We start from the raw sequence: 22,315 nt of genomic DNA, 5'->3' as shown, positions 1-22,315 counted from the left end.
GCTCTCACACTCTCTCATACTGGTCACTGAAAGTTCCAACATGGCACCTCATGGCAAAGAACTCTCTGAGGATCCTAAAAGACGAATTGTTGCGCTACATGAAGATGGCCAAGGCTACAAGAAGATTGCCAACACCCTGAAACTGGGCTGCAGCACAGTGGCCAAGATCATCCAGCGTTTTAAAAGAGCAGGGTCCACTCAGAACAGACCTCGCGTTGGTCGTCCAAAGAAGCTGAGTGCACGTGCTCAGCGTCACATCCAACTGCTGTCTTTGAAAGATAGGCGCAGGAGTGCTGTCAGCATTGCTGCAGAGATTGAAAAGGTGGGGGGTCAGCCTGTCAGTGCTCAGACCATACGCCGCACACTACATCAAATTGGTCTGCATGGCTGTCACCTCAGAAGGAAGCCTCTTCTGAAGTCTCTACACAAGAAAGCCTGCAAACAGTTTGCTGAAGACATGTCAACAAAGGACATGGATTACTGGAACCATGTCCTATGGTCTGATGAGACCAAGATTAATTTGTTTGGTTCAGATGGTCTCAAGCATGTGTGGCGGCAATCAGGTGAGGAGTACAAAGATAAGTGTGTCATGCCTACAGTCAAGCATGGTGGTGGGAATGCCATGGTCTGGGGCTGCATGAGTGCAGCAGGTGTTGGGGAGTTACATTTCATTGAGGGACACATGAACTCCAATATGTACTGTGAAATACTGAAGCAGAGCATGATCCCCTCCCTCCGGAAACTGGGTCGCAGGGCAGTGTTCCAGCATGATAATGACCCCAAACACACCTCTAAGACGACCACTGCTTTATTGAAGAGGCTGAGGGTAAAGGTGATGGACTGGCCAAGCATGTCTCCAGACCTAAACCCAATAGAAAATCTTTGGGGCATCCTCAAGCGGAAGGTGGAGGAGCGCAAAGTCTCGAATATCCGCCAGCTCCGTGATGTCGTCATGGAGGAGTGGAAAAGCATTCCAGTGGCAACCTGTGAAGCTCTGGTAAACTCCATGCCCAGGAGAGTTAAGGCAGTTCTGGGAAATAATGATGGCCACACAAAATATTGACACTTCAGGAACTTTCACTAAGGGGTGTACTCACTTTTGTTGCCGGTGGTTTAGACATTAATGGCTGTATATTGAGTTATTTTGAGGGAAGAATAAATTTACACTGTTATATAAGCTGCACACAGACTACTTTTCATTGTGTCAAAGTGTCATTTTGTCAGTGTTGTCCCATGAAAAGATATACTTAAATATCTGCAGAAATGTGAGGGGTGTACTCACTTTTGTGATACACTGTAGATAGATATAAGGATATCCGAGCAGATATGAGGAGAAGCAGGCAGACAGACAGAGGTGTTAATCGAATGCAGCACCAACACCACAAGTGCCACAACAACCATTTTGTAGTTTGTTAATTTATATTATACAAGTACATTTTAATTTTTTTGCTGCTGTTGTTGTTGTAGATCCTACAGAGGATGAACCTGAAGGTGCCCAGTGGTAAGACGATCGCTCTGGTGGGAGCCAGTGGTTGCGGGAAGAGCACCACCATTCAACTGCTGCAGCGCTTTTATGATCCAGACTCCGGAGAGGTTCGTACATCAACACCAAGAGAGTCTATTTATAAGTGAAGTCATTAGGCGTTTGTTCAGAATTCATATCAAGGTAGCCGTGTTTGCAGGTGACCCTGGACGGTCGAGATATCCGCACTTTAAACGTCCGTTGGTTGAGAAAGAACGTGGGCATCGTGAGCCAGGAGCCCGTACTCTTCGGCACCACCATAGCCGAGAACATCCGCTACGGTCGTGAGGACGCCACCGATGAAGATATTGAGCGAGCTATCAGAGAGGCCAACGCCTACGAGTTCATCTCCAGACTTCCAGACGTGAGATTTGCACTAGCATCAAATTTAAAAAAGGACTAGCAATACATTTAATGAGATAATAGCACAAAGTCCAAGTCAAGTCACAAGTCTTTAAGCTACAGAGTCCGAGTTAAAGCACGAGTCTTTAGGCTATAGAGTCCAAGTCAAGTCACAAGTCTTTAGGATATAGAGTCCAAGTCAAGTCATGAGTCTTTAGAATATAGAGTCCAAGTAAATATAACAAACACAAACATGTATGGTAAATGTAACATAAAGCACTAATATATAAGTTCAGATTAAAAAACACACCAGATGAACTTTGTGTGTAAACAAAAACGCATGTAAACTTTAAATTAACTGTAATTTGTCAACTGAGATGTCAAGCTATTATTGTTCTGCTCCAGAACTGAGTTTTACCTTGAAACATGAAGATTACACATTGAGAAATATTGTTAAGACCACAAATTACCGACTAGTTTGTTTGTTTCTTCCCGAGGTAGAAGTTGAACACTATGGTAGGAGAGCGAGGTGCTCAGCTCAGCGGTGGACAGAAGCAGAGAATCGCTATCGCTCGAGCTTTGGTGAAAAACCCTAAAATCCTCCTGCTGGATGAAGCCACGTCAGCCCTGGACACACAGAGTGAATCCATCGTCCAGGCTGCTTTAGATAAGGTAACACCAGGGCGATGCTTCTCTACAAACTACCTACCATCACTAAAGGTGGAAGGTTCTCTGGAGATGTGCTGGTGGAACATCATCTGAACGTTCTTTTGCAGGCAAGAGCAGGTCGGACCACCATAGTGATCGCTCACCGACTGTCCACCATCCGCACAGCTGATGTCATTGCCGGATTCAAAGATGGTCAAGTGGTGGAGCAGGGAACCCACAGAGAGCTCATGAACAAGAAAGGAGTTTATTACTCTCTCATCATGCAACAGGTACCTCACACACGCAACATAAAGATAAAACCGCATCATTAATAATTTTATTTTAGTTTTCTGTAAAGTAATTTAGCATTAACCTCATGTACGTAGTCTGCCGGGAGACCAGACACTGATGCTAACGAAAACGAGGAAGACGAGGACGACAGCGATCCAGAAGGGGAAGAGTTCGACTGGTCATCTGACGAGCCTGAAGACCTGGTGGAGGTGACGATAGAAAACGGTGGTTTAGAGAGAAACTCGATAAGACGCAGCACGACGCTTCACAGGACGACATCCAACAGAACATCAAAGAAAAAAAAGAGAAAGTTCAGATCCAAAAAGGAGAAGAAGGTAGAGTTTATGATATTCTTGGTAGCTACAATAACATAAATACTACACATGAATCTCAAGATGTAGCTGCATGAGAGATTGTGTAATATTTAAAAACATTTCTTTGAGTAATACGGAAATCTCTATTTCCGGCTGTCAGTGATTCATTATATCTGAATGTGGGCAGAAATGGTGACGCATTTCCCAGCACTACATATCAGACTCGTTATGCAATCCACTAACATGTTTGTTAACTGTGTGCCAGTGATTTTTAGGTATTTATAACAACTCAATCCAATCACAATGAATATAACTTTTGTTTTCTTTTTAAATGCTGTTTAGATTACAGTTTCAGACTGCAAACTTTACTAATAATAGTTTTAATTAAGTAGATAGACAGACAGACAGACAGACAGACAGATAGATACTTTATTGATCCTGAAGGAAACTAAAGCTACAGTAGTATTATTATAACAATAGTAGTAGTTTTACCAAAACAAAAGTTTGAAATTGGGTTTGGAATGCAAAGCTCCAGCTTTGTGAATATAAAATTTTCCTAAAGGACTAAGTAATAACAGCATTTTCCTGATCTGTGTTCTTTGTTTGACAATGAAGAAAAGAGAAATAATTTGTGAATGTTCTTGTATGAAGTGTTCCAATTATTAAGTAAGACTTTTAATTTAATTAATTAACTTTTGTCAGCTGAGATGTCAAGCCATTAACGGTTATGTTTTAGAACTAAACCTTACCGAGTAAATATATGAAAGAACTTTTAATGTCCTTACACATTAAGGAATATTATTAAATTACTGACTTGTTTGTCTTTTTCCTGAGGCAGAAGTTAAACACTAGGTAAGACAGTGTGGTCAGTGTTTCCACTCCTTGGGATTCTGCATTCAAGCAATTCAAATCTGCCTGCAATTTTATGGTGTACAGTCATAAATAAGGAATAACATAACGTACTACTACTAAATAATAACCTTTGGTTGTCACTGTTCATTTCCACACCTACTGTACATTTACTTCTTTAAATTTTCTTGGACGTGACAACTTGACATCACGTCTGTCGTCGTCCGTGCGTTTTACTTCTGTTTTTTGGTAATTGTTGTGATAGATTAAGGAATAAATCTGTGTCAATCATTGTAAACAGTTTCAATTCTGATTTTCTCATGGCATAGTTTAATGTGAAAATACGTTATATAAATCTTCACAATTTTACATTTTCAGTTACTTGAATCTTGGGTTTTTTGTGCCAGGATCTTGGGAATTCTTAAAATAGCGACTGGCAGCACCGAGCGTGGTGCTCAGGTTTCGTCACACTATCTCTAGAGATGTTGACGGATTCTAAATCATAACAGAAGTTTGAATTTAGGTTTGGAATGCAAAGCTCCGGCTTTGTGAAGTAGTAACAGCATTTCTGAGACCTGTTCTTTGTTTGACAGTGAAGAAGAAAGATTATGCTTTTAGACAGCTTTAGTACTGAGTTAAAACCAGAATAATACTAGAATAGAAATGTCTGCAACGCTTTTATAGTGGAGACAACAGAAAAATAAATGTTGGATTTTTGGCTTCCATGTGGGCTAATGTTTCCTACATAATGTTTCTCATGCTTTTTATACTTAAATCTAATATCTGTTTGTTAGCTGCGTGTCCGTTTGTTATGTGATAAGTTTATTGTCAGGATATTAAGGCTAATAAATAATTAGCTTATTTAACACTAATGCTAATTAATGCGAATCAGGTGTGTGGTCTGTGATATGGTAAACAATTAAAATAGTGTTCTTTTGTTTATTTCAAGCACTTTTAGATTTGGAAGAAGGGTTTATTTGTATCATAATGCATCACCACAGATCCTAGGGTGGCCTCTATAATAACCCCAAAAAGGAGGAACATCAGACCCTAAAAATGAGGAACATCAGACCCCAAAAAATGAGAACATCAGACCTCCGAAAAGGAGGAACATCAAACCTCAAAAAGGAGGGACATCAGACCCCAAAAAGGAGGAACATCAAACCCCAGAAAAAAGGGTGTGACAGTGGTTAGTCAGGATCGTATCTACAGAACACAGAATTAAAAGCTTAATTGATGTAATTGTGATGAAACTAAACTCAGTATAAATCAGCAGGCACGTGCACAGATAGACCCCTAGTGGTGCTCAAGCACCTGCCCTTTTGCCCTGAATGAGAAAAGTGCCCTTTCTGCTGGAGCCCAATTTTTTTTCTACATTCATCCATATTTAAAAATAAAAATTACCCTCTCTGTCATCAATTCCCCCCAAAAGTGTTTTGATATCTGATGAGCATTTATTTGAGTTCTTGTTACAATTCTGCCCCGATCTGATCCACGGTGCGCACAAGCTCCCGCCCTGCCCCTCTCTCCTCCTCCTCCGGTCAGTACTCATGCAGTGCTGAACGCCAGGCCAAACCGCTGCTACACACTTCTCCTCTGACCCGCAGCATCAGACAGACAGGTAATGACAGTGTTTCATACAAAGAGCATCCATGCATAACACATAGCCTACACGTTTTGTACTCATGAGTCATGAAATACGTGATTTCAAAGCCTTGTCCAGCTGTTTACTGATGTTTGTCATGTTTAATGACGGGGGAGGGGGACAAACTGCAGCAGACAGACAGAGAATTTAAAGACAGTTTTACTGTTTTACAAATTAGACAAGTTCACTCAAGTAGCTCTCACAGTAAAATGTTGAAAATAGAGACAAACATACAATATTTTATAATTACAGCATCCTGGCCAAAACGCTGTGTAGGAAAAGTCACCTTTAGTCAAGGAGTTATTTTCATGCAAGCATTTATACATCAACAGTTGAGATTTACAAATGAGGAATAATTTTGCTAGGTAATTAACATTACAAACTAATATATGTAGAAGGCTAAATATAATGCTCTATGATATACAATAGAACAGCATACAAGAAATGATGAATAAATAGGAAAATGTTATTTAGCTGTCTATTTGATTTTAATGGCATAATTATAGGCCCATTGTTAACATTAACTACCCAAAGTGGGTTTCTGATTTGAAATCAAAGGTAGGTCTTAAGTTGAGCTACATGACAGTCTGGTGAGGTAAATTGATACTAGTAATGGTATATTATTAGTGTAATGCTTCAACTCTGTCAGAAAACAGTAAAATGATGTACTGTATATTGTGTTCTCCCCTTTATGGAGATTCAGTCACTCTTGATTATTATTGCACAACATTGATTATCTCATTTACAGATTTTGCAGCATAATGCCAAGAAAAGAAAGGTTACAAAAGCAGAAAGAAAAGGAACTACAACAAGCAGCTCAGGGTAGCAGCTCTCTTTTATCCTGGATTAGGCCATTTACCAGTAAAGCAAATTTATTTATTTATGCAATTTGATAATTTGAGTTATTTGATTAGATGTGTATTGATTGTGTTATAAGTTAAATATCCTACTGTGTTTTTTTTTTTTTTTTTAATTAATAATTTTGGCGATGGGTGCCGTTTTTTTTGGCTTGAGCACCTGCCCCCAAAAATGTCTGTGCACGTGCCTGTAAATCAGAACAGTAATGAAGGTTCTTCTCACCACATTTAGACTCGACTTGTGATACTTTAGTACAAAAATCCTGAAATTAATTTTTTCCTGAATCTTCTAAATGAGTCGGTGCTGAGCGACATTCAGAGCTGGACGCTGGTTTTGGGGTGTCGACAGTGTGACGGTTATTACATTTAATTAACGGGCATTTTAGGGCTGGATGTTCCACAATAAATACGAGTCGTTTCTTTTGACGTGTTTGTAAGCTAACAAATGAATTATGATCGTTATAAGCATTCAGTTTGCTTCCAAAGGAGGACGAATACGTGTCTGTCCAGGTTTTGTGCCAGACTGTGGACAGGCAGAAAGTTGTTATTTGTTTTTTCTAATAATTAATATGATCTTTTTATCAGGAAAAAGAAAAAGTTCAGGATGTCTCTTTCTTCACGATCCTGTCTCTAAACAAACCTGAGTGGCCCTACTTGGTGATTGGCATTGTGGCCAGCATTATAGGGGCAGCTGTGTACCCCTGTGTGGCTATCCTCTTTTCCAAAATCATTGGTGTGAGTAGTTGTCCATCTTCATACCTGCAAGGTATTAAAAAGAGTGTTCATTCTGTGTCTAAATGTGGTGATTCTTGATTTTTGTTTAGGTGTTTTCTGAGGTTGATCTTGACATGAAGCGACAGAAGACCCTGATGTTCTCTCTTCTGTTCCTCCTGGTTGGAGCTGTGTCCCTCGTCACCATTTTCTTTCAGGTTCGGCTAACAACACAAATCCACATGCTGAACACGGCCACGTAAATCGTGTTAAATATATTATTCTGTCATTAGTGGTGTAGCGGGTAATGTGGGTGCATCACAGGATTAGCGACTTGGGGACTGATTTCGAGCCTTGTCTGTAATTACTATAATTAATAGATGCCAGTATGTGGATTAAATTGGGAATACTTCTAATAATAATAATAATAATAATAATAATAGTGACAATGATACAAATACTAACAAAAAATATAATAGTGGTGACAATCACTTAATACTACTGCTACTACTAATAAAGATAATAACAACAATAGTAGTAGTAGTAATAATAATAATGATAATTATATTAATAATAATAATAATAACAGCAATAATAATAATAACAATAATGGTAATAATAATAATAATAAAAACAGCAATAATATTAATTAATAATTATTATAATATTAATACTAATAATGATAATAATAATAATAACAGCAATAATAATAACAATAATAATGATAATAATAATAATAACAGCAATAATAACAATAATAATTATTATTATAATATTAATAATAATAATAATAACAGCAATAATATTAATTAATAATTATTATAATATTAATAGTAATATTGGTAATAATAATAACAGCAATAATAATAATAATAATAATAATTGCAATATTAATAATAATAATGATAATAATAATAATAATCACAATAATAATTATAATAGTAATAATAAATAATAATAACAGCAATAATAATAATAATACCACTAAAAATAATAATATAATAATCTGTCATTAGTAAGGCTTGAACCAGGAACCTTCTGATTACTAGTCCAATTAAGGTAATGTTTTGCAAGCAAACGGTGGTCTTACCACTTTGTGACAGAACTGTTTAAAAAGAACCATTTTTCAACACAAGATTGCAAATTATTATTAATAATATTAATAATAATTTTAGCATCTACTGTGCATATTATTATTATTAAATTTCAGTCTGTGGGCAAGCCTTTGATCTTTTAGAAAGCATTACATGAGAAACTGTCATGCTGCTGTGATAAATACAGCCACATGTGCTCCAGAGTACTTCAGAAAACATTCCTCTTTTAACACAGTCCGCCGCTGCATTAAGAAATGCAACTTGAAACTCTATTACACACACAAAAAAAACGTAGTTCTCTCAGCTTGAGCTCATCTCAGATGGACTAAAAACAGTCAAAATGTGTCCTGTGTTTTTTTTTTTTTAAGCATTTCACAACTGTTCTTGTATTTTGTTAAGCACGTAGTATTTTATTTCCAGTGTATGGAATATTTTTACTACATTTACATTATTATTATCACTATGTTCATTTTTGCAGGGTTATATGTTTGGTAAGTCTGGAGAAATTTTAACCATGAGGCTGAGGAGTCAGGCGTTCCAGTCTATTTTAAGACAGGTACAAATTTCATTTAATCACTTTTTTATTATTTAATGTAAATGATCTCAGTGATGTTGGATTTGCTCGGTAACTCATGAGCGTTTACACTGTACAGGACATCGCCTGGTTTGATGACCACAATAACGCAGTGGGAGTCCTCACGACCAAATTAGCAACAGACGCATCACTGGTTAAAGGGGTAAGTGATTTACCCCTAAAGGAACTGACATTTTCTTTCAGTTGTACATGATTGTGAAAATACAGTAGGTACAGGACGTTCTGATTTTATCTTCCTCTCAGGCAGCAGGATCCAGACTCGGCTTGGCTGCCAACACGATGTTTTGCCTTGGCATTGCTATAATCGTGGCCTTCGCCTACTGCTGGCAGCTTACTCTTCTTATCCTGGCCTGTGTCCCTTTTCTCACCGGAGCCCATTTTGTCCAGATGAGAGCCATGGGGGGTCACGCTTCTAAAGACCAAAGTGCGCTGGAGATGTCTGGAAAGGTACGTCCAGTGTTTTCATCGGGTTCCTCAAGTGTGTGAGAAAAAGGGCGCATTCACATGAGTAGCTTTCCATAATGTCTGGACTGTAGGAGGTATGTTTGATGTTTATTTTTATACGTTATAAATACAAACGGAAACATCATAAATAAAGTGTTAACGAGGTGTCAGGATGTGGTGTAGCGGGTAATGTGGGTGTATCACAGGGTTAGGGACCTGGGGGACCGACTTTGAGCCTTGTCTGTAATTACTGGGTGGAGTTTGGCAGGTTCTCGCTGTGTCTGTTTGGCTTTTTTCACTTTAACCGGTATCTATCACAAACAGATGCCAGTATGTGAATTGAATTGCGAATACTACTACTATTAGGGACAGTGGGAGCCTAGTGGGTAGAGCTTTGGGCTATCAACCAGAAGATTGGCGGTTCAAATCCAGGCTCTGCTATGCAGCCACTGTTGAGTCCTTGAGCGAGGCCCTTAACCCTGTCTGCTCCAGGGGCGCCGTACGATGGCTGACCCTGCGCTCTGACCCCAACTTCCAAACAAGGGGATGCGAAGAAAGTATTTCATGGTACTGTACACCTGTATATGTATATATGACAAATAAAGTATATCTTCTTCTTTCTTCTAAAACTAAGAATAATAGTAACAATAACTCTAATACTACTGCTACTACTACAACAGTAATAATAATAATAATAATAATTAACAGTAATATTAATAATAATAATTAACAGTAACAATAATAATAGTAATAATGCCAATAATAATAATAATGATAATAATAATAATAATAATAATGATACTAATAATAATAATAAATAATAATGATAATAATAATAATAATAATAATGATAATTATAATAATACCAATAACAACAATAATACTAATAATAACAACAATAAATAATAATAATAATGATAATAATAATAATATTAACATGTATAATAATAATAATGATAATAATAATACCAATAATAATAATAGTAGTAGCACTCAGGTGATCAGTGGTAAATATATATTTGCCCAGTACTGCTGAGATCTGAGAATCCAGGGTTCGAATATCAGTGGTGCTATCGCCCGGTCAGGACTGCGCAGACGTGATTGACTTATGTCTGAAGGGGGGTGGCCGAAACTTGTCAGTGCGCTCTCAGTGCAGGTCCCAAGCCCCGATAGAAATAGGAGGGTTATGCCAGGAAGGGCATCCAACGTAAAAAAAAAAAAAAAAAAATTATAAAATCTCCCAGTCTGAGAGCTCACTGTCGTTTTACTGTTTCACAGATTTCCACAGAAACTGTTGAAAACTTTCAGACTGTGGTGGCGTTAACAAAAGAACCGGTTTTCTTCAGAATGTTCACCGACGCCCTCAGTAAACCGTACAGGTAAATCCCACACGCCTTCTTAGTCATTTACATTTTCAGCATTTAGCAGACGCTCTTATCCAGAGCGACTTACAGAAGAGCTTCCATAGTAAACATTTCATTTCTCAAGTTTTAGTAAACAACAGTCAAAGAACACGAATCTGCTGAAACCTGTTAGAACCAAAGTGTTTTTTTTTTTTTTTTTTTTATTATTAATGAAATGGAAAAAAAATGTTAGTAAATAGGTGTAGGTCAGCTTAAGTGTTTAGTAAAAAGGTGATGAAGGTTTTTAATCGTTTTTTAAAGACAGCAAGAGACTCAGATGTTCGGACAGACAGAGGAAGTTCATTCCACTACTTGGGTGCTAGAACAGAGAAGAGCCTTGATGCTCGTCTTCCTCGAGTCCTGGATGGGGGCTCAAGTCGAGCAAGACTAGTGGCTCGGAGGTTGCGTGGTACAGAGCGGGGTTTGATTAGACCACGAAGGTAGCTTGGGGCTGCTCCATTTTTGGCTTTGTAGGCGAGCATCAGTGTTTTAAACTGAATGCGTGCAGCTACAGGAAGCCAGTGAAGAGAACACAGCAGTGGGGTGATGATGAGGCAGCAGTGAGGTGATGATGAGGCAGCAGTGGGGTGATGATGAGGCAGCAGTGGGGTGATGTGGCAGTGTTTGGGCTGGTTAAAAACCAGACGGACAGCTGCATTTTGAATGAGCTGCAAGGATTTAATAGTGGACATGGGAGCTCCTGCCAGGAGGGAGTTGCAGTAGTCCAACCGTGAGATTACAAGTGATTGGACCAGAATCTGGGTAGCTTCCCTGGAGAGAACCCTAGTCCAGGTGTCCAGGTGTTTATTAAACGTGCAGCACAGGTCATATTTTACACACTGTCTATATATTTCAGGTCGGCTTTATGTAAAGCCCCGATTTACGGACTGACATTCGCATTTTCGCAAGCGATCCCTTATTTTGTCAACTCTGCAGTTTTCCGATTCGGAGCCTGGCTGATCGCCCACTGCCACACTGACTATGAGAACGTTTTCCTGTAAGTACAACCATTATATAGCTAATAAATCAGCTAGTTTGGGTTTTACTCTATCCAGTTAGCACATCTATGATGGTTGTTGCTTTTCAGGGTGTTCTCTGTGATCGTCTTCGCTGCCATGAGCATCGGACAGTCGTCATCGTTCGCTCCAGACTTCGCCAAAGCTAAAGTGGCAGCCTGGAGAATCTTAAAGTTGCTTGAGAAAAAACCCGAGATCGACATCTACAGCGAGGAAGGAGACAAACCAGTAAGTGACCAGTAAATGGCTACTGATTTGATAAAAGTTTGGTGTATTTTTGAACAACATTACAGCGGAACCTTGAAACTGGATGTCAGTCGGTTCTGGGAGTGGTGTTGAGTTTTGAAGACGTTGAGTTTTAAGGTATTTTTTTCCATAAGGATGTTTGGGGAACCTGTTAATGCGTCCATGGTCCCGTGGAGCTGCAGATATGTTAGTCTCATGTAAAATAATGAGGTTGTTTTTAAAACTTAAACACAAATAACACAAATATAATATAAACACACTGAAATACAATTACTAACAGTTAAACATCAATAACAATACAATAAAAGCTGCACTTTAGTTTTACTTCTTTATTGTTTCCTGACTCTTCTTAATGGTGGAGATGCTCGATGTTGGAATACCGTATTCCCTTCAGCACCGGCGCATTCACACGAAAAGTGACAAAACCGCTTCTGCGCCGCTGTGCCGTTATTTCCTATGAAGTGTGACAGCGGTGCAGGAAACTCACCGTGACTTATTGTAGTAAAACAGTGAGTGAGGAATGTGATTAATGGAGGAACTTATGAGCAGTAATAATGAAGAGAAGTTTAGTGCTCCTGTCTCCTTCTTTTACTACATTAAACCACGTTAAGCTTTATTCTGAACCAGAAGCGTTTTAGACTCTGGGAGAAGCTGATTCTGATTCTCACCATTTCTCAGAAGCTGGAGCTGTAACACAAGTTTAAAAGTGAAACAGGGAGGAGAATCCAGATAAACACAGATACACGTGGAGCTGTAACCCTGGATTATTCCACACTGATGCACGTCGAGTTTAAGGGAACAAATTTCTCGACGAAGGGCATCAAGTTTCCAAGAATTGGAGTTTATGGAACGTCGAGTTACAAGGTACCGCTGTATTTATAATTTGCTGTTCTGCTTTCAGGGGAGCTTTGCAGGAGATGTAGAATTCCGCGACGTGCACTTTAACTACCCGACACGCCCGAACGTGAAGATTCTGCAGGGTCTGAACGTGTCCGTGGCTCAGGGACAGACGCTGGCGCTGGTAGGAGAAAGCGGCTGTGGGAAGAGCACCTCAGTCCAACTGCTGGAACGCTTCTACAACCCAGCCAGCGGCCAAGTGGTGAGCGCAGAATACTTCTGACCTGGACGTCCGTCTATTACAGTCTGACCTACATTCAGTCGCTCATTAACCTTAATTCTCTTTGCCGTGTCTCGTTCAGTTCGTGGACGGAGTGGACACCAAGCAGCTCAACCTGGCCTGGCTACGAGCTCAGATGGGACTGGTCTCTCAGGAGCCCATTCTGTTCGACTGCACCATCGCTGAGAACATCCAGTACGGCGACAACAGCCGGGTGGTCGACCAGGAGGAGATCGAGCAGGCCGCCAGGAACGCCAACATCCACGACTTCATTGTGGGCCTGCCAGAGGTATGTTTTAATTCATTGCCCGAGAAAACCATTTCCTTCAAACTTAGTCATATCCAATTCCCAGACTGCTGCAGACCTCTACTCCATTAACACATGCCCCTTCCGACATGTGTGCAGCACCGACTGCTTCTTTTCACCTGCACCTGATGTGTTCATACGGAGATCCGTATCACGCACAAGTCATGAATTGCTCTCTATTATCCCCCGTCTCTGTGCGGTATTATCAATCAGCCAGCAGAGGGCGTAATTGCAACAGTTATGAGGAATCCTTAAGGCACTTTTGTATATGATCGTTGTCTGTGTAGGTGCCCAGCCTGCTGGTAGCACAGATGAGCTTTGAACCGAGTACAGCACTGGTGGGCTAGTGTGTTTTACCATGGCGCCACTGTTATTAACAACCTCAAGCTTTTTAAGCATCTTTGCGATAAAACCAGAATGCAGATTATGAGCCTGGCCCTCGAAACGCCATTGCCCGAGTTCCAGGGGATTCGAATCTCAGCTCGGCTCACAAAGATGGAAGGTGCATGGCGTTACGAGAACCTAGCAATAGTGGGACGCGAATCAGTGCACCCTCAGTGCAGGTCCCAAGCCCGGATATGTAGGAGAGGTGGGTCAGGAAGGGCATGCAGATTAATGATGCACTGAGACGACCCGACACAGAACCAGCTGAAATACGATTCTTAGAGGGCAATTCTTAACTCTGGGTGAGCGATGCCCACCTTATCCCACCCGTAGACACACCTCTGTCAGAGCGATGTGAGTAGCGAGGGTGTATTAGCGTGTTAAATGTTTTTTTAGAAGCACAAGGGAAAGAAAACTTTAAGTGGAAGCATTTACACAGAATTATGTTAATGGTTCTTCATCATCTTATCTGGTCATTTTTTTGGTTCAAATGAACAAAAACTCAAAATTCCTTTAAATATATAGACAGTTTATTTAACCATGCTCTGAGTGCTTGCTAACGTCCATTATCTTGCATTTCTTTTCTGTTTTATTGTCTTTTTTTAGAACTATAACACGCGTGTGGGAGATAAAGGTACTCAGCTGTCTGGAGGCCAGAAACAGAGGATCGCTATCGCTCGAGCTCTGGTCCGCCAGCCCAAAGTCCTGCTGCTGGATGAAGCCACTTCAGCCCTGGACACGGAGAGCGAGAAGGTCTGTGATTTTGGAATCTCATGATATAGAAACGTTAAAACTTACTAAGCTTTTCAGTAAATCTCGTTCTACTGGACGTGTTTGGGGTTGAATTATCTAAAGCGGGTGTCCACATACTTTTGACCCTAGAGTTTATGTGTTTGGGAAGGGTTGCTGTGAAATGAACTTAATGGGGGTCATATGCTGGGGAGTAGAGGAAACAATTTATTATTCATAGTGTACGCATAAATGAGCCAATTTTGTTAAAATAAATGATCATTTTTCTGTTATCCAGGTTGTGCAGAAAGCTCTGGATGATGCTCGTCAGGGTCGGACCTGCATCGTCATCGCTCACCGTCTGACCACCATCCAGAATGCGGACATCATCGCGGTCATTAAGAACGGACAGGTTGCCGAACAGGGCACCCACAGCCAGCTAATGGCCACGCAAGGAGCGTACTACGCCCTCGTAAATGCCCAAGTCTCTCATTAACGACCCCTTCGTCTCTGTAAATGTGTACAGTTCTAAGTAGAAGGACGTCATTATACAGAGTTCTATTTATGAACAATTACAAGCAAAGTATTTTTTTTTTTGTAATATAAAATAAACACAATTAAATAAATTAAAGATTAAAATGCCATCTGCAAGCAAACATGCAAATACATCTGACCAATATTTAAGCAAAACAACAATAGTTTATTTGTTTTACCTTATGAACTTTGCAGCAGTTTAAGACTGGACACTTGTACACTTTTACACTTTACATTGCAATAAAAAGTACCTACATATTTAATACTTACATAACAAAATGATATTATTTTCATTTATGTATTTTAGCTATTAATAGCGTGGATTTGTTTTGTCAACTTCAAGTCTGTGCAAACTAAATGTGTACCTTGTATTGTAAATATAACTGTACAAAATATTGTTTCTATTTTAAATTGTATATAACAGTAAAACATTGAGACTTTATTTCATTTCATTTCATTTTTAACTTCATAAACGTTGCATTAGCCGGTTGTGTTACACTAATCAGCAGGTGAGTCGTTTGTCACGAACCGATTCAGTGGAGGGAGTTGAATATCCGATCGGTTCGTGAAAACCTTATGAACGGTTCTTTATGTTTTGAAGATTTTATTAGTTAAATAAGATTCCCCCGACAACACTGCTCACGTTCACGCTGTATTTAATCTACCTGCATTTCTTTCAGTTTCTTTCAGATTAAAAATATTTCTCTCAGAGAGCGACCGCTAGCATACCGGCTCAGTCCTCACACAACCAAAGACTCGGCACTGAGTCTTCTTCTTCTTCTTCTTCTTTTTGTTTATTGGCGGTTGGCATACCAGCTTAAAGGCGCATTACCGCCACTTACTGTTTTTATTCGGACCAGGAGATTGTACAGAAGGAAGGAGGGAAAATAATAATAATAATAATATTAATAATAATAAAATAAATAAATAAATAAATAAATAATAATAATAATGATAATAATAATATACTACATTCCTGTTAGATTCTTTCCGCTAGACCTGTTTCTGTTAAGAACTTGTAGATGTAATAACTTAGCCTCCCTACCTCTTTTCCTAACAGTCCTGATAATGAAAAATAATTATGTTTTGCCCGTTTTAATGATTCAAACAGTTGTGTTCTATTTGTACTATATTGTTTACAATTAAGGAGTATATGTTCTACAGTTTCGGGTTCTTTACAGAAGATACACATTCCAGTTGGGTGTTTGCCTATTTTCCATAAAGTATAATTAAGTCCTGTGTGACCTATTCTTAAACGAGTGATGATGTTTTCTTCTCTCCTTCTAGAACCTGCCATCCTCCCAGCTCCAACCTGTTTTTGAATATTGTACATATGTCTTCCAGTTTTAACAAAATCCCAATGCTCCTGCCATATTGCGTATGTACATGTTCTAATTATGACCTTAACTTCGTTTTTGCTCAAAGGTACCGGTAGATTTATTTGTTTTAATCTAAGAGTTTGTTTGGCTAGGATATCTACTGTTTCATTTCCCTCCACTCCTACATGGGCAGGAACCCACAGAAAGCTGGTGGAGATACCTTTATCTTTTAAATTGTGTAACATATATAATATTTTGTTAACGATATCTGTCCTGGCTGAGGATTTACCATATTTTATGCTTATTAGAGCTGAAAAACTGTCCGAAAGAATAACTGTATTATTTATTTCCCTTTTTTCTATCCATTGTAGTGCTAAAAATATGGCCAATAATTCTGTGGAGTATACTGCCAGATGGTCTGATGTCCTTTTCTTAATATGTATATTATTTATTGGTATATACACTGCCACACCTGTAATTCCTGTTTTAGGGTCTTTGGAACCATCTGTAAACACGAGTATAAAGTTTAAGTAATATCTATCTATGTATTTCTGTACTATGTCGCATGCAGGTATTTGTTTGGATTTGTTTTTTAATTCTTTCTGAAGGTTAAGATCTACCTTTGGCAAGGGGAATAGCCAAGGAGGAATGTGGGATATTGGTACTGTGGGACTATACTGTAATTTATGTAATCCCATGCTTCTTGCTTTTGCATTGCCAATCCATCCAAAACTTTTATAATTTGTCTTGTTGTGTTCCCAGCAATTTCTTATTATATTCTTCGCAGGATGTGTATCCCATTGTCCCTGTAGATTAGCCCAGTATGTCGTCATTAGCTTAATTCTTCTTATTCTTAGTGGCATTTCTCCCATTTCCACCTGCATTGCTGCTAATGGGGATGTTTTGAATGACCCACTACATATTCGCAACGCCTGGGCTTGTAATGTGTCTAGTTGCTTGAGGTTTGACTCTGCTGCTGACATATAAGCTACACATCCATAATCAAAAACTGTTCTCATAAGTGCTTCATAAATATTTTGCATTGATTTTCTACTTGCTCCCCAGTCCTGTCCTGCCATACATCGAAGTTTTTTTACATTTGTTCTTAACTTTATCTAAATGTATGTGCCATGTTAATTTTTCATCAAACCAAATACCAAGAAATCTAATGGCCTTTACTTGCTGAAGAGGTTGTTCGTATATTTTTATAGAGATTGGTGTAATTTTGCGTCTTTTTGAGAAGCAGATTACTTGTGTTTTTGTTATGGACATTTTTCTACTTCAGTTACAGCTGTTTGTACTTTTTTATTGGTATGTGTTATATTGCGGCCTCTAACCCACAAAGCTCCATCATCTGCATATAAAGATTTCCCTACATTTTGTTCTACTTGAGAAAATATATCGTTAATCATTATATTAAATAGTAGTGGACTACATACGCTACCTTGTGGAGTTCCATTCTCCACTGTATGCTTTTTGGAATGTTCTGTTCCTACTCTTACTTGTATTGTCCTGTTATATAAGAAGTCTAAAACCCAATTATATATTTTCCCACCAATTCCTAATGATTTTAATTTAATAAGTATTCCTTCTTTCCAAAGCATGTCATATGCTTTTTCAACATCAAAAAATACAGCTATAACTACTTCCTTGTTGGTCTGTGCTTTCCTGATGTCTGACTCTAAGCATAATATGGAGTCCATTGTGTTACGACCTTTCCGAAACCCACTCTGATATGGTGCCATAAGCCTTTTGCTTTCTATAAAGTATGTTAATCTTTCTGAAACCATTCTTTCCATGATTTTACACAGGTGGGAAGTTATTGCAATTGGTCTATAATTAGAAGGATCTGATAGATCTTTTCCTGGTTTTGGAATAGGCACTATGATTGCTTGTTTCCACACAGAAGAAAGTTGTCCAGCATCCCAGCATCTATTATACAAACCTAATACTTTTTCTAGTGCTTTATCTGTCATATTTTCTATCATTTTATAACATATTTTATCTTTTCCGGGAGTGGTCTTTCTGGCACTGGTAATTGCTCTTCTTAGCTCAAACAAATTGAATGGCATGTCTAATGTATCTTCAGATGGCTTTAATTTTTCTAATATTTTTGGATGATTCCTTAAGATTCTTTCTCTGCAATTTTAATTATTATTGGGTAATGATCACTGCCTACTGTCGATCTTTTCTTCACTTTCCATGAACTAATTCCTGCTATTGAGCTAGATACTAATGTTAAATCAATTGCTGATTCTGTATTATTTATACTATTGTAACGTGTTCCCTCCCCATTATTAATACTCACTAAACCATGATCATTTATGAATTCTTCAATAACTGAACCATTTATGTCTGTGTTATTACTCCCCCATAATGTATTATGTGAATTAAAATCTCCACACCATACTACTTTGTCTTGTAGTTGTCCTGCAACTTCTTCTAATATGCTATAACTTAGTTTTCCACATGGATTGTAGTAGTTAACTACATTTATTTTATCCCTATCTGTCCAGATTTTAACCACAATTGCTTCATTTTCTTTACTTACTTTAATTATTTTATAGCTTATTTCACTTTGTATGAATATAACAAGACCTCCTCCTTTACCAGATTCCCTATCTTTCCTAACTGAAATGTATCCCTTTATATTAAACTCTAATTGTGGATTTAACCAAGTTTCTTGTATACATATTACATTAGGTTTCTCTTCTAAATTCTCTATGTATTTTTTAAATTCTTGACCATTTGCTATTAAACTTCTTGCGTTCCACTGCAGTATGACTAACATTAAGAGGAAGAACCAGCCCATGTTTGAGATGTTTGGGTATCTTCGTTTAGTATGTCTCTTACTGTTTCCCAGAGTAGTCCTTTTATGTCCAGGTATTTTTCTGCTGACTTAACGATTATTTTAATTCGTTCATTTCTACTCTTTGATTGCGCTGAACAATTTATTATCTCTGCCATAAATAATACAAAATCATTTTTTTTTACCAACAAGATTTCTTCTTTTATTATGTCACATTTTTCACATTTCTCTATATTTCTGTTTCTATTTTCATTATCTGTTTTTGGCACATGTATGTTTCCTGCTACCTTCTTTACTGCATCAACATAGCTGATTCCTTGGGTGGTTTTGATACGTTGTACCTCAGCCGCTTTTTTACTTGCCTCACACCCTCGGTAAGCTGAGCTGTGCTCTCCTCCGCAGTTACAACATTTCAGTTTTGTTCCCTCAGTGCATTTGCCATATTCATGATCCCCGCTACATCTACCACATCTCTGTTTTCCATTGCATACTGCCGCTACATGTCCAAATTTTTGACATTTAAAACATCTCAGTGGTGGGGGGATATATAATTTTACTTCATAGCACATATATCCAATGAAAACCTTTTCTGGTAGCCTTTCTTCCTCAAATATGATCATTACGGAAAGGCTATCACATCTAATCCCATTCCTATTTGTTTTCAAACGTTTAACTTCTTTTATACGCACATTTGAAATGTTTTCTTTTACATCATCCACTGATATATTTAACGGAATCCCTGTGATAACTCCTCTAATCAGTTTCTTGTTACTTAGCATTGAGCACTTCACTTTCTTATCATTTATTTTATTTATTTTTCTTGCCCTTCCTTGTTGTCCTTCATCTCTACATACAATTATCAACGATCCATCTCTCAATATCCTGGCACTTTTTATTTCTCCAAATTCCTTATTTATTGCTTTAGTTAATTTTATTGGATTCCAGTCTCTGAATGAAGCCCCTTCTTGCAAAAATTTCACATTTACCTTATAATCCTCTCTCCTCCTCTCTGTTAAGATTGATTCTTTGTCGCTATCGCTATCATCCGATTTATTCTTCTGTTTCTTTTTTCTTTTTCTTTTTCCAGCTACATCCCACTCTTCAAAGCTCCCGCCAGCTATTTCCATCTCCCTCAACTCACTTCCTGATCCGTCACTTCCTTCTGCCATCTCCCAGCCTCCAATCCGGGTCCCGTAAAAAACTCGGCACTGAGTCGATCCACGAACATGCTAATATAGCTCTAATGGGCTTGTTAAGTCTGACGTCACACGTGACGTTCGGACCATTTCCGGGTCCAAACGCAAACAACTATGATATGATAAGATAAGATAAGATAAGGCTGAACCTCTGAACCTTTTTATATATATTGTAAAAGCAATATTGCACTAATTGTAATTTTCTATGTTTATTGTCATAATATTTCCTGTTTGGTTAAATAATACTTATTTGAAGTGGAGACTTGGTATTTTAACTATTGATAATTTTTCCTGGTAATCAATGTATGCTGTTATTCATTAGTCCTCTTTGGTTAGCCCTTAAGAGGGCAGAATTGTATTGGCTCTATATACGGAAAATATATATCAAATATACGGAAAGAAAGAGGACGCGGAGCAATAGATTTTTTACCGTAGTTTTGTTTGTTATACGCCAATTGCGAACATATTGAGTTTTTATTTTGTTTTTATAAGAAACTTGGATTAATGGATAAGCCAATTTAAGAAGAAAGTTAAAATAAATAATGTTTGTGGAAAACTTATGGAACTCTGTGTCGCTGTCATTGGAAATTGGGTTTACAAACACGAGTCATAAACTTCTAGTCCTTCTCAATAGCGATCTGGACGAGAAAAGGTCTTTTATATATATATATAGACAAGATGTGCAGTACACTAGTTCATGTCATTATTTAATTTCATGTCAACTCATCAAGAGGTAAGCGCTCATATTTTTAATTCATTACATGAAAACTGACATTTCTGACTCTTTGGTTTTACTTTTAATCAGTATAGCTTATAGCTTATAAAAATCACAAATCCAGGATATCACATGTAAATTATATGAACATATTACATGTAAATTAAAAACAGCTTGAAACACGTGTAATGAATATACAATTTGACAGTTTACATTAAATTATGAACAAAAATATTACTTCATGATATCTAATTGCAAGAAAAGCGGTAGAAAGACAGTTGGGTAGTTTTTTTCCGACTCGGACACAGCACTGTGGTATATTGAAAATACGAGGGGTCTCAGCCAACTTGGACCCGGATGTGACGTTTCATAAGGTCGACACGTCACGACTTAACAAGCGGATAGAGTGCAGATGTTGTGAGTTAAGCTAACGAGCGCGGTGGTGTCTGGTCTTTGTAGTTCTTTTTGAACTACAGGGCATTCCCCTACGCTATTTGACATTGAGAAAATAAACTAAACTATTGCTCTAAAAAGTCACAACAGCCCAGGAAAAAATGTACTGTGAAGTTTTACAGTAAAACTGTTAAGTTTACAGTTAAACCATAAAAGTTCATAGTTCTACTGTACAGTGGCATGCAAAAGTTTGGGCACCCCAGGTCAAAATGACTGTTACTGTGAACAGTTAAGCAAGGTGAAGATGAAATTATCTCCAAAAGGCATAAAGTTAAAGACGACACATTCACTTTGTATTTTAAGCAAAAGCAGCTTTTTTATTTTCATCTTTTACATTTTTAAAATAACAAAAAAGGAAAAGGGCCTGAAGCTAAAGTTTGGGCACCCTGCATGGTTAGTACCTAGTAGCACCCCCTTTGGCAAGTATCACAGCTTGTAAACGCTTTCTGTAGCCAGCCAAGAGTCTTTCAATTCTTGTTTGAGGGATTTTCATCTATTCTTCCTTGCAAAAGTTTTCCAGTTCTGTGAGTTGCCTGGGTCGTCTTGCTTGCACTGCTCTTTTGAGGTCTATCCACAGATTTTCAATGATGTTCAGATCAGAGCACTGTGAGGGCCATGGTAAAACCTTCAGCTTGCACCTTTTGAGGTAGTCTATTGTGGATTTTGAGGTGTGTTTAGGATCATTATCCATTTGTAGAAGCCATCCTCTTTTCAACTTCAGCTTTCATGCTGGTATGTTTGCTTCCAGAATTTGCTGGAATTTCCTTGAATCCAT

The 22,315-nt window shown here is 38.2% G+C and overlaps 1 protein-coding gene across 1 annotated transcript in view; it reads left to right on the top strand.

Annotated features, from left to right (window-relative positions):
- Positions 1-15,293, top strand: part of LOC134310038 (ATP-dependent translocase ABCB1-like) — a 22,147-nt gene extending 6,854 nt beyond the window's left edge. The window contains exons 12-28 of the mRNA XM_062991555.1: positions 1,468-1,593; positions 1,683-1,886; positions 2,366-2,536; positions 2,641-2,802; positions 2,899-3,138; positions 7,054-7,203; positions 7,293-7,397; positions 8,752-8,829; positions 8,927-9,010; positions 9,112-9,315; positions 10,591-10,691; positions 11,572-11,712; positions 11,803-11,959; positions 12,879-13,076; positions 13,177-13,383; positions 14,392-14,538; positions 14,813-15,293. Coding sequence (XP_062847625.1) covers positions 1,468-1,593; positions 1,683-1,886; positions 2,366-2,536; positions 2,641-2,802; positions 2,899-3,138; positions 7,054-7,203; positions 7,293-7,397; positions 8,752-8,829; positions 8,927-9,010; positions 9,112-9,315; positions 10,591-10,691; positions 11,572-11,712; positions 11,803-11,959; positions 12,879-13,076; positions 13,177-13,383; positions 14,392-14,538; positions 14,813-15,010 — 2,673 coding nt within the window. The 3' untranslated portion in view covers positions 15,011-15,293. The remainder of the gene's footprint in view (positions 1-1,467; positions 1,594-1,682; positions 1,887-2,365; positions 2,537-2,640; positions 2,803-2,898; positions 3,139-7,053; positions 7,204-7,292; positions 7,398-8,751; positions 8,830-8,926; positions 9,011-9,111; positions 9,316-10,590; positions 10,692-11,571; positions 11,713-11,802; positions 11,960-12,878; positions 13,077-13,176; positions 13,384-14,391; positions 14,539-14,812) is intronic.
- Positions 15,294-22,315: the final 7,022 nt, after the last annotated feature.

This window comes from Trichomycterus rosablanca, chromosome 3, assembly GCF_030014385.1.
Source record: "Trichomycterus rosablanca isolate fTriRos1 chromosome 3, fTriRos1.hap1, whole genome shotgun sequence".
Classification (NCBI taxonomy): Eukaryota; Metazoa; Chordata; class Actinopteri; order Siluriformes; family Trichomycteridae; genus Trichomycterus; species Trichomycterus rosablanca.
The sequence above is the reverse complement of the archived record's forward strand: the minus strand, read 5'-3'. Positions and strand labels throughout refer to the sequence as shown.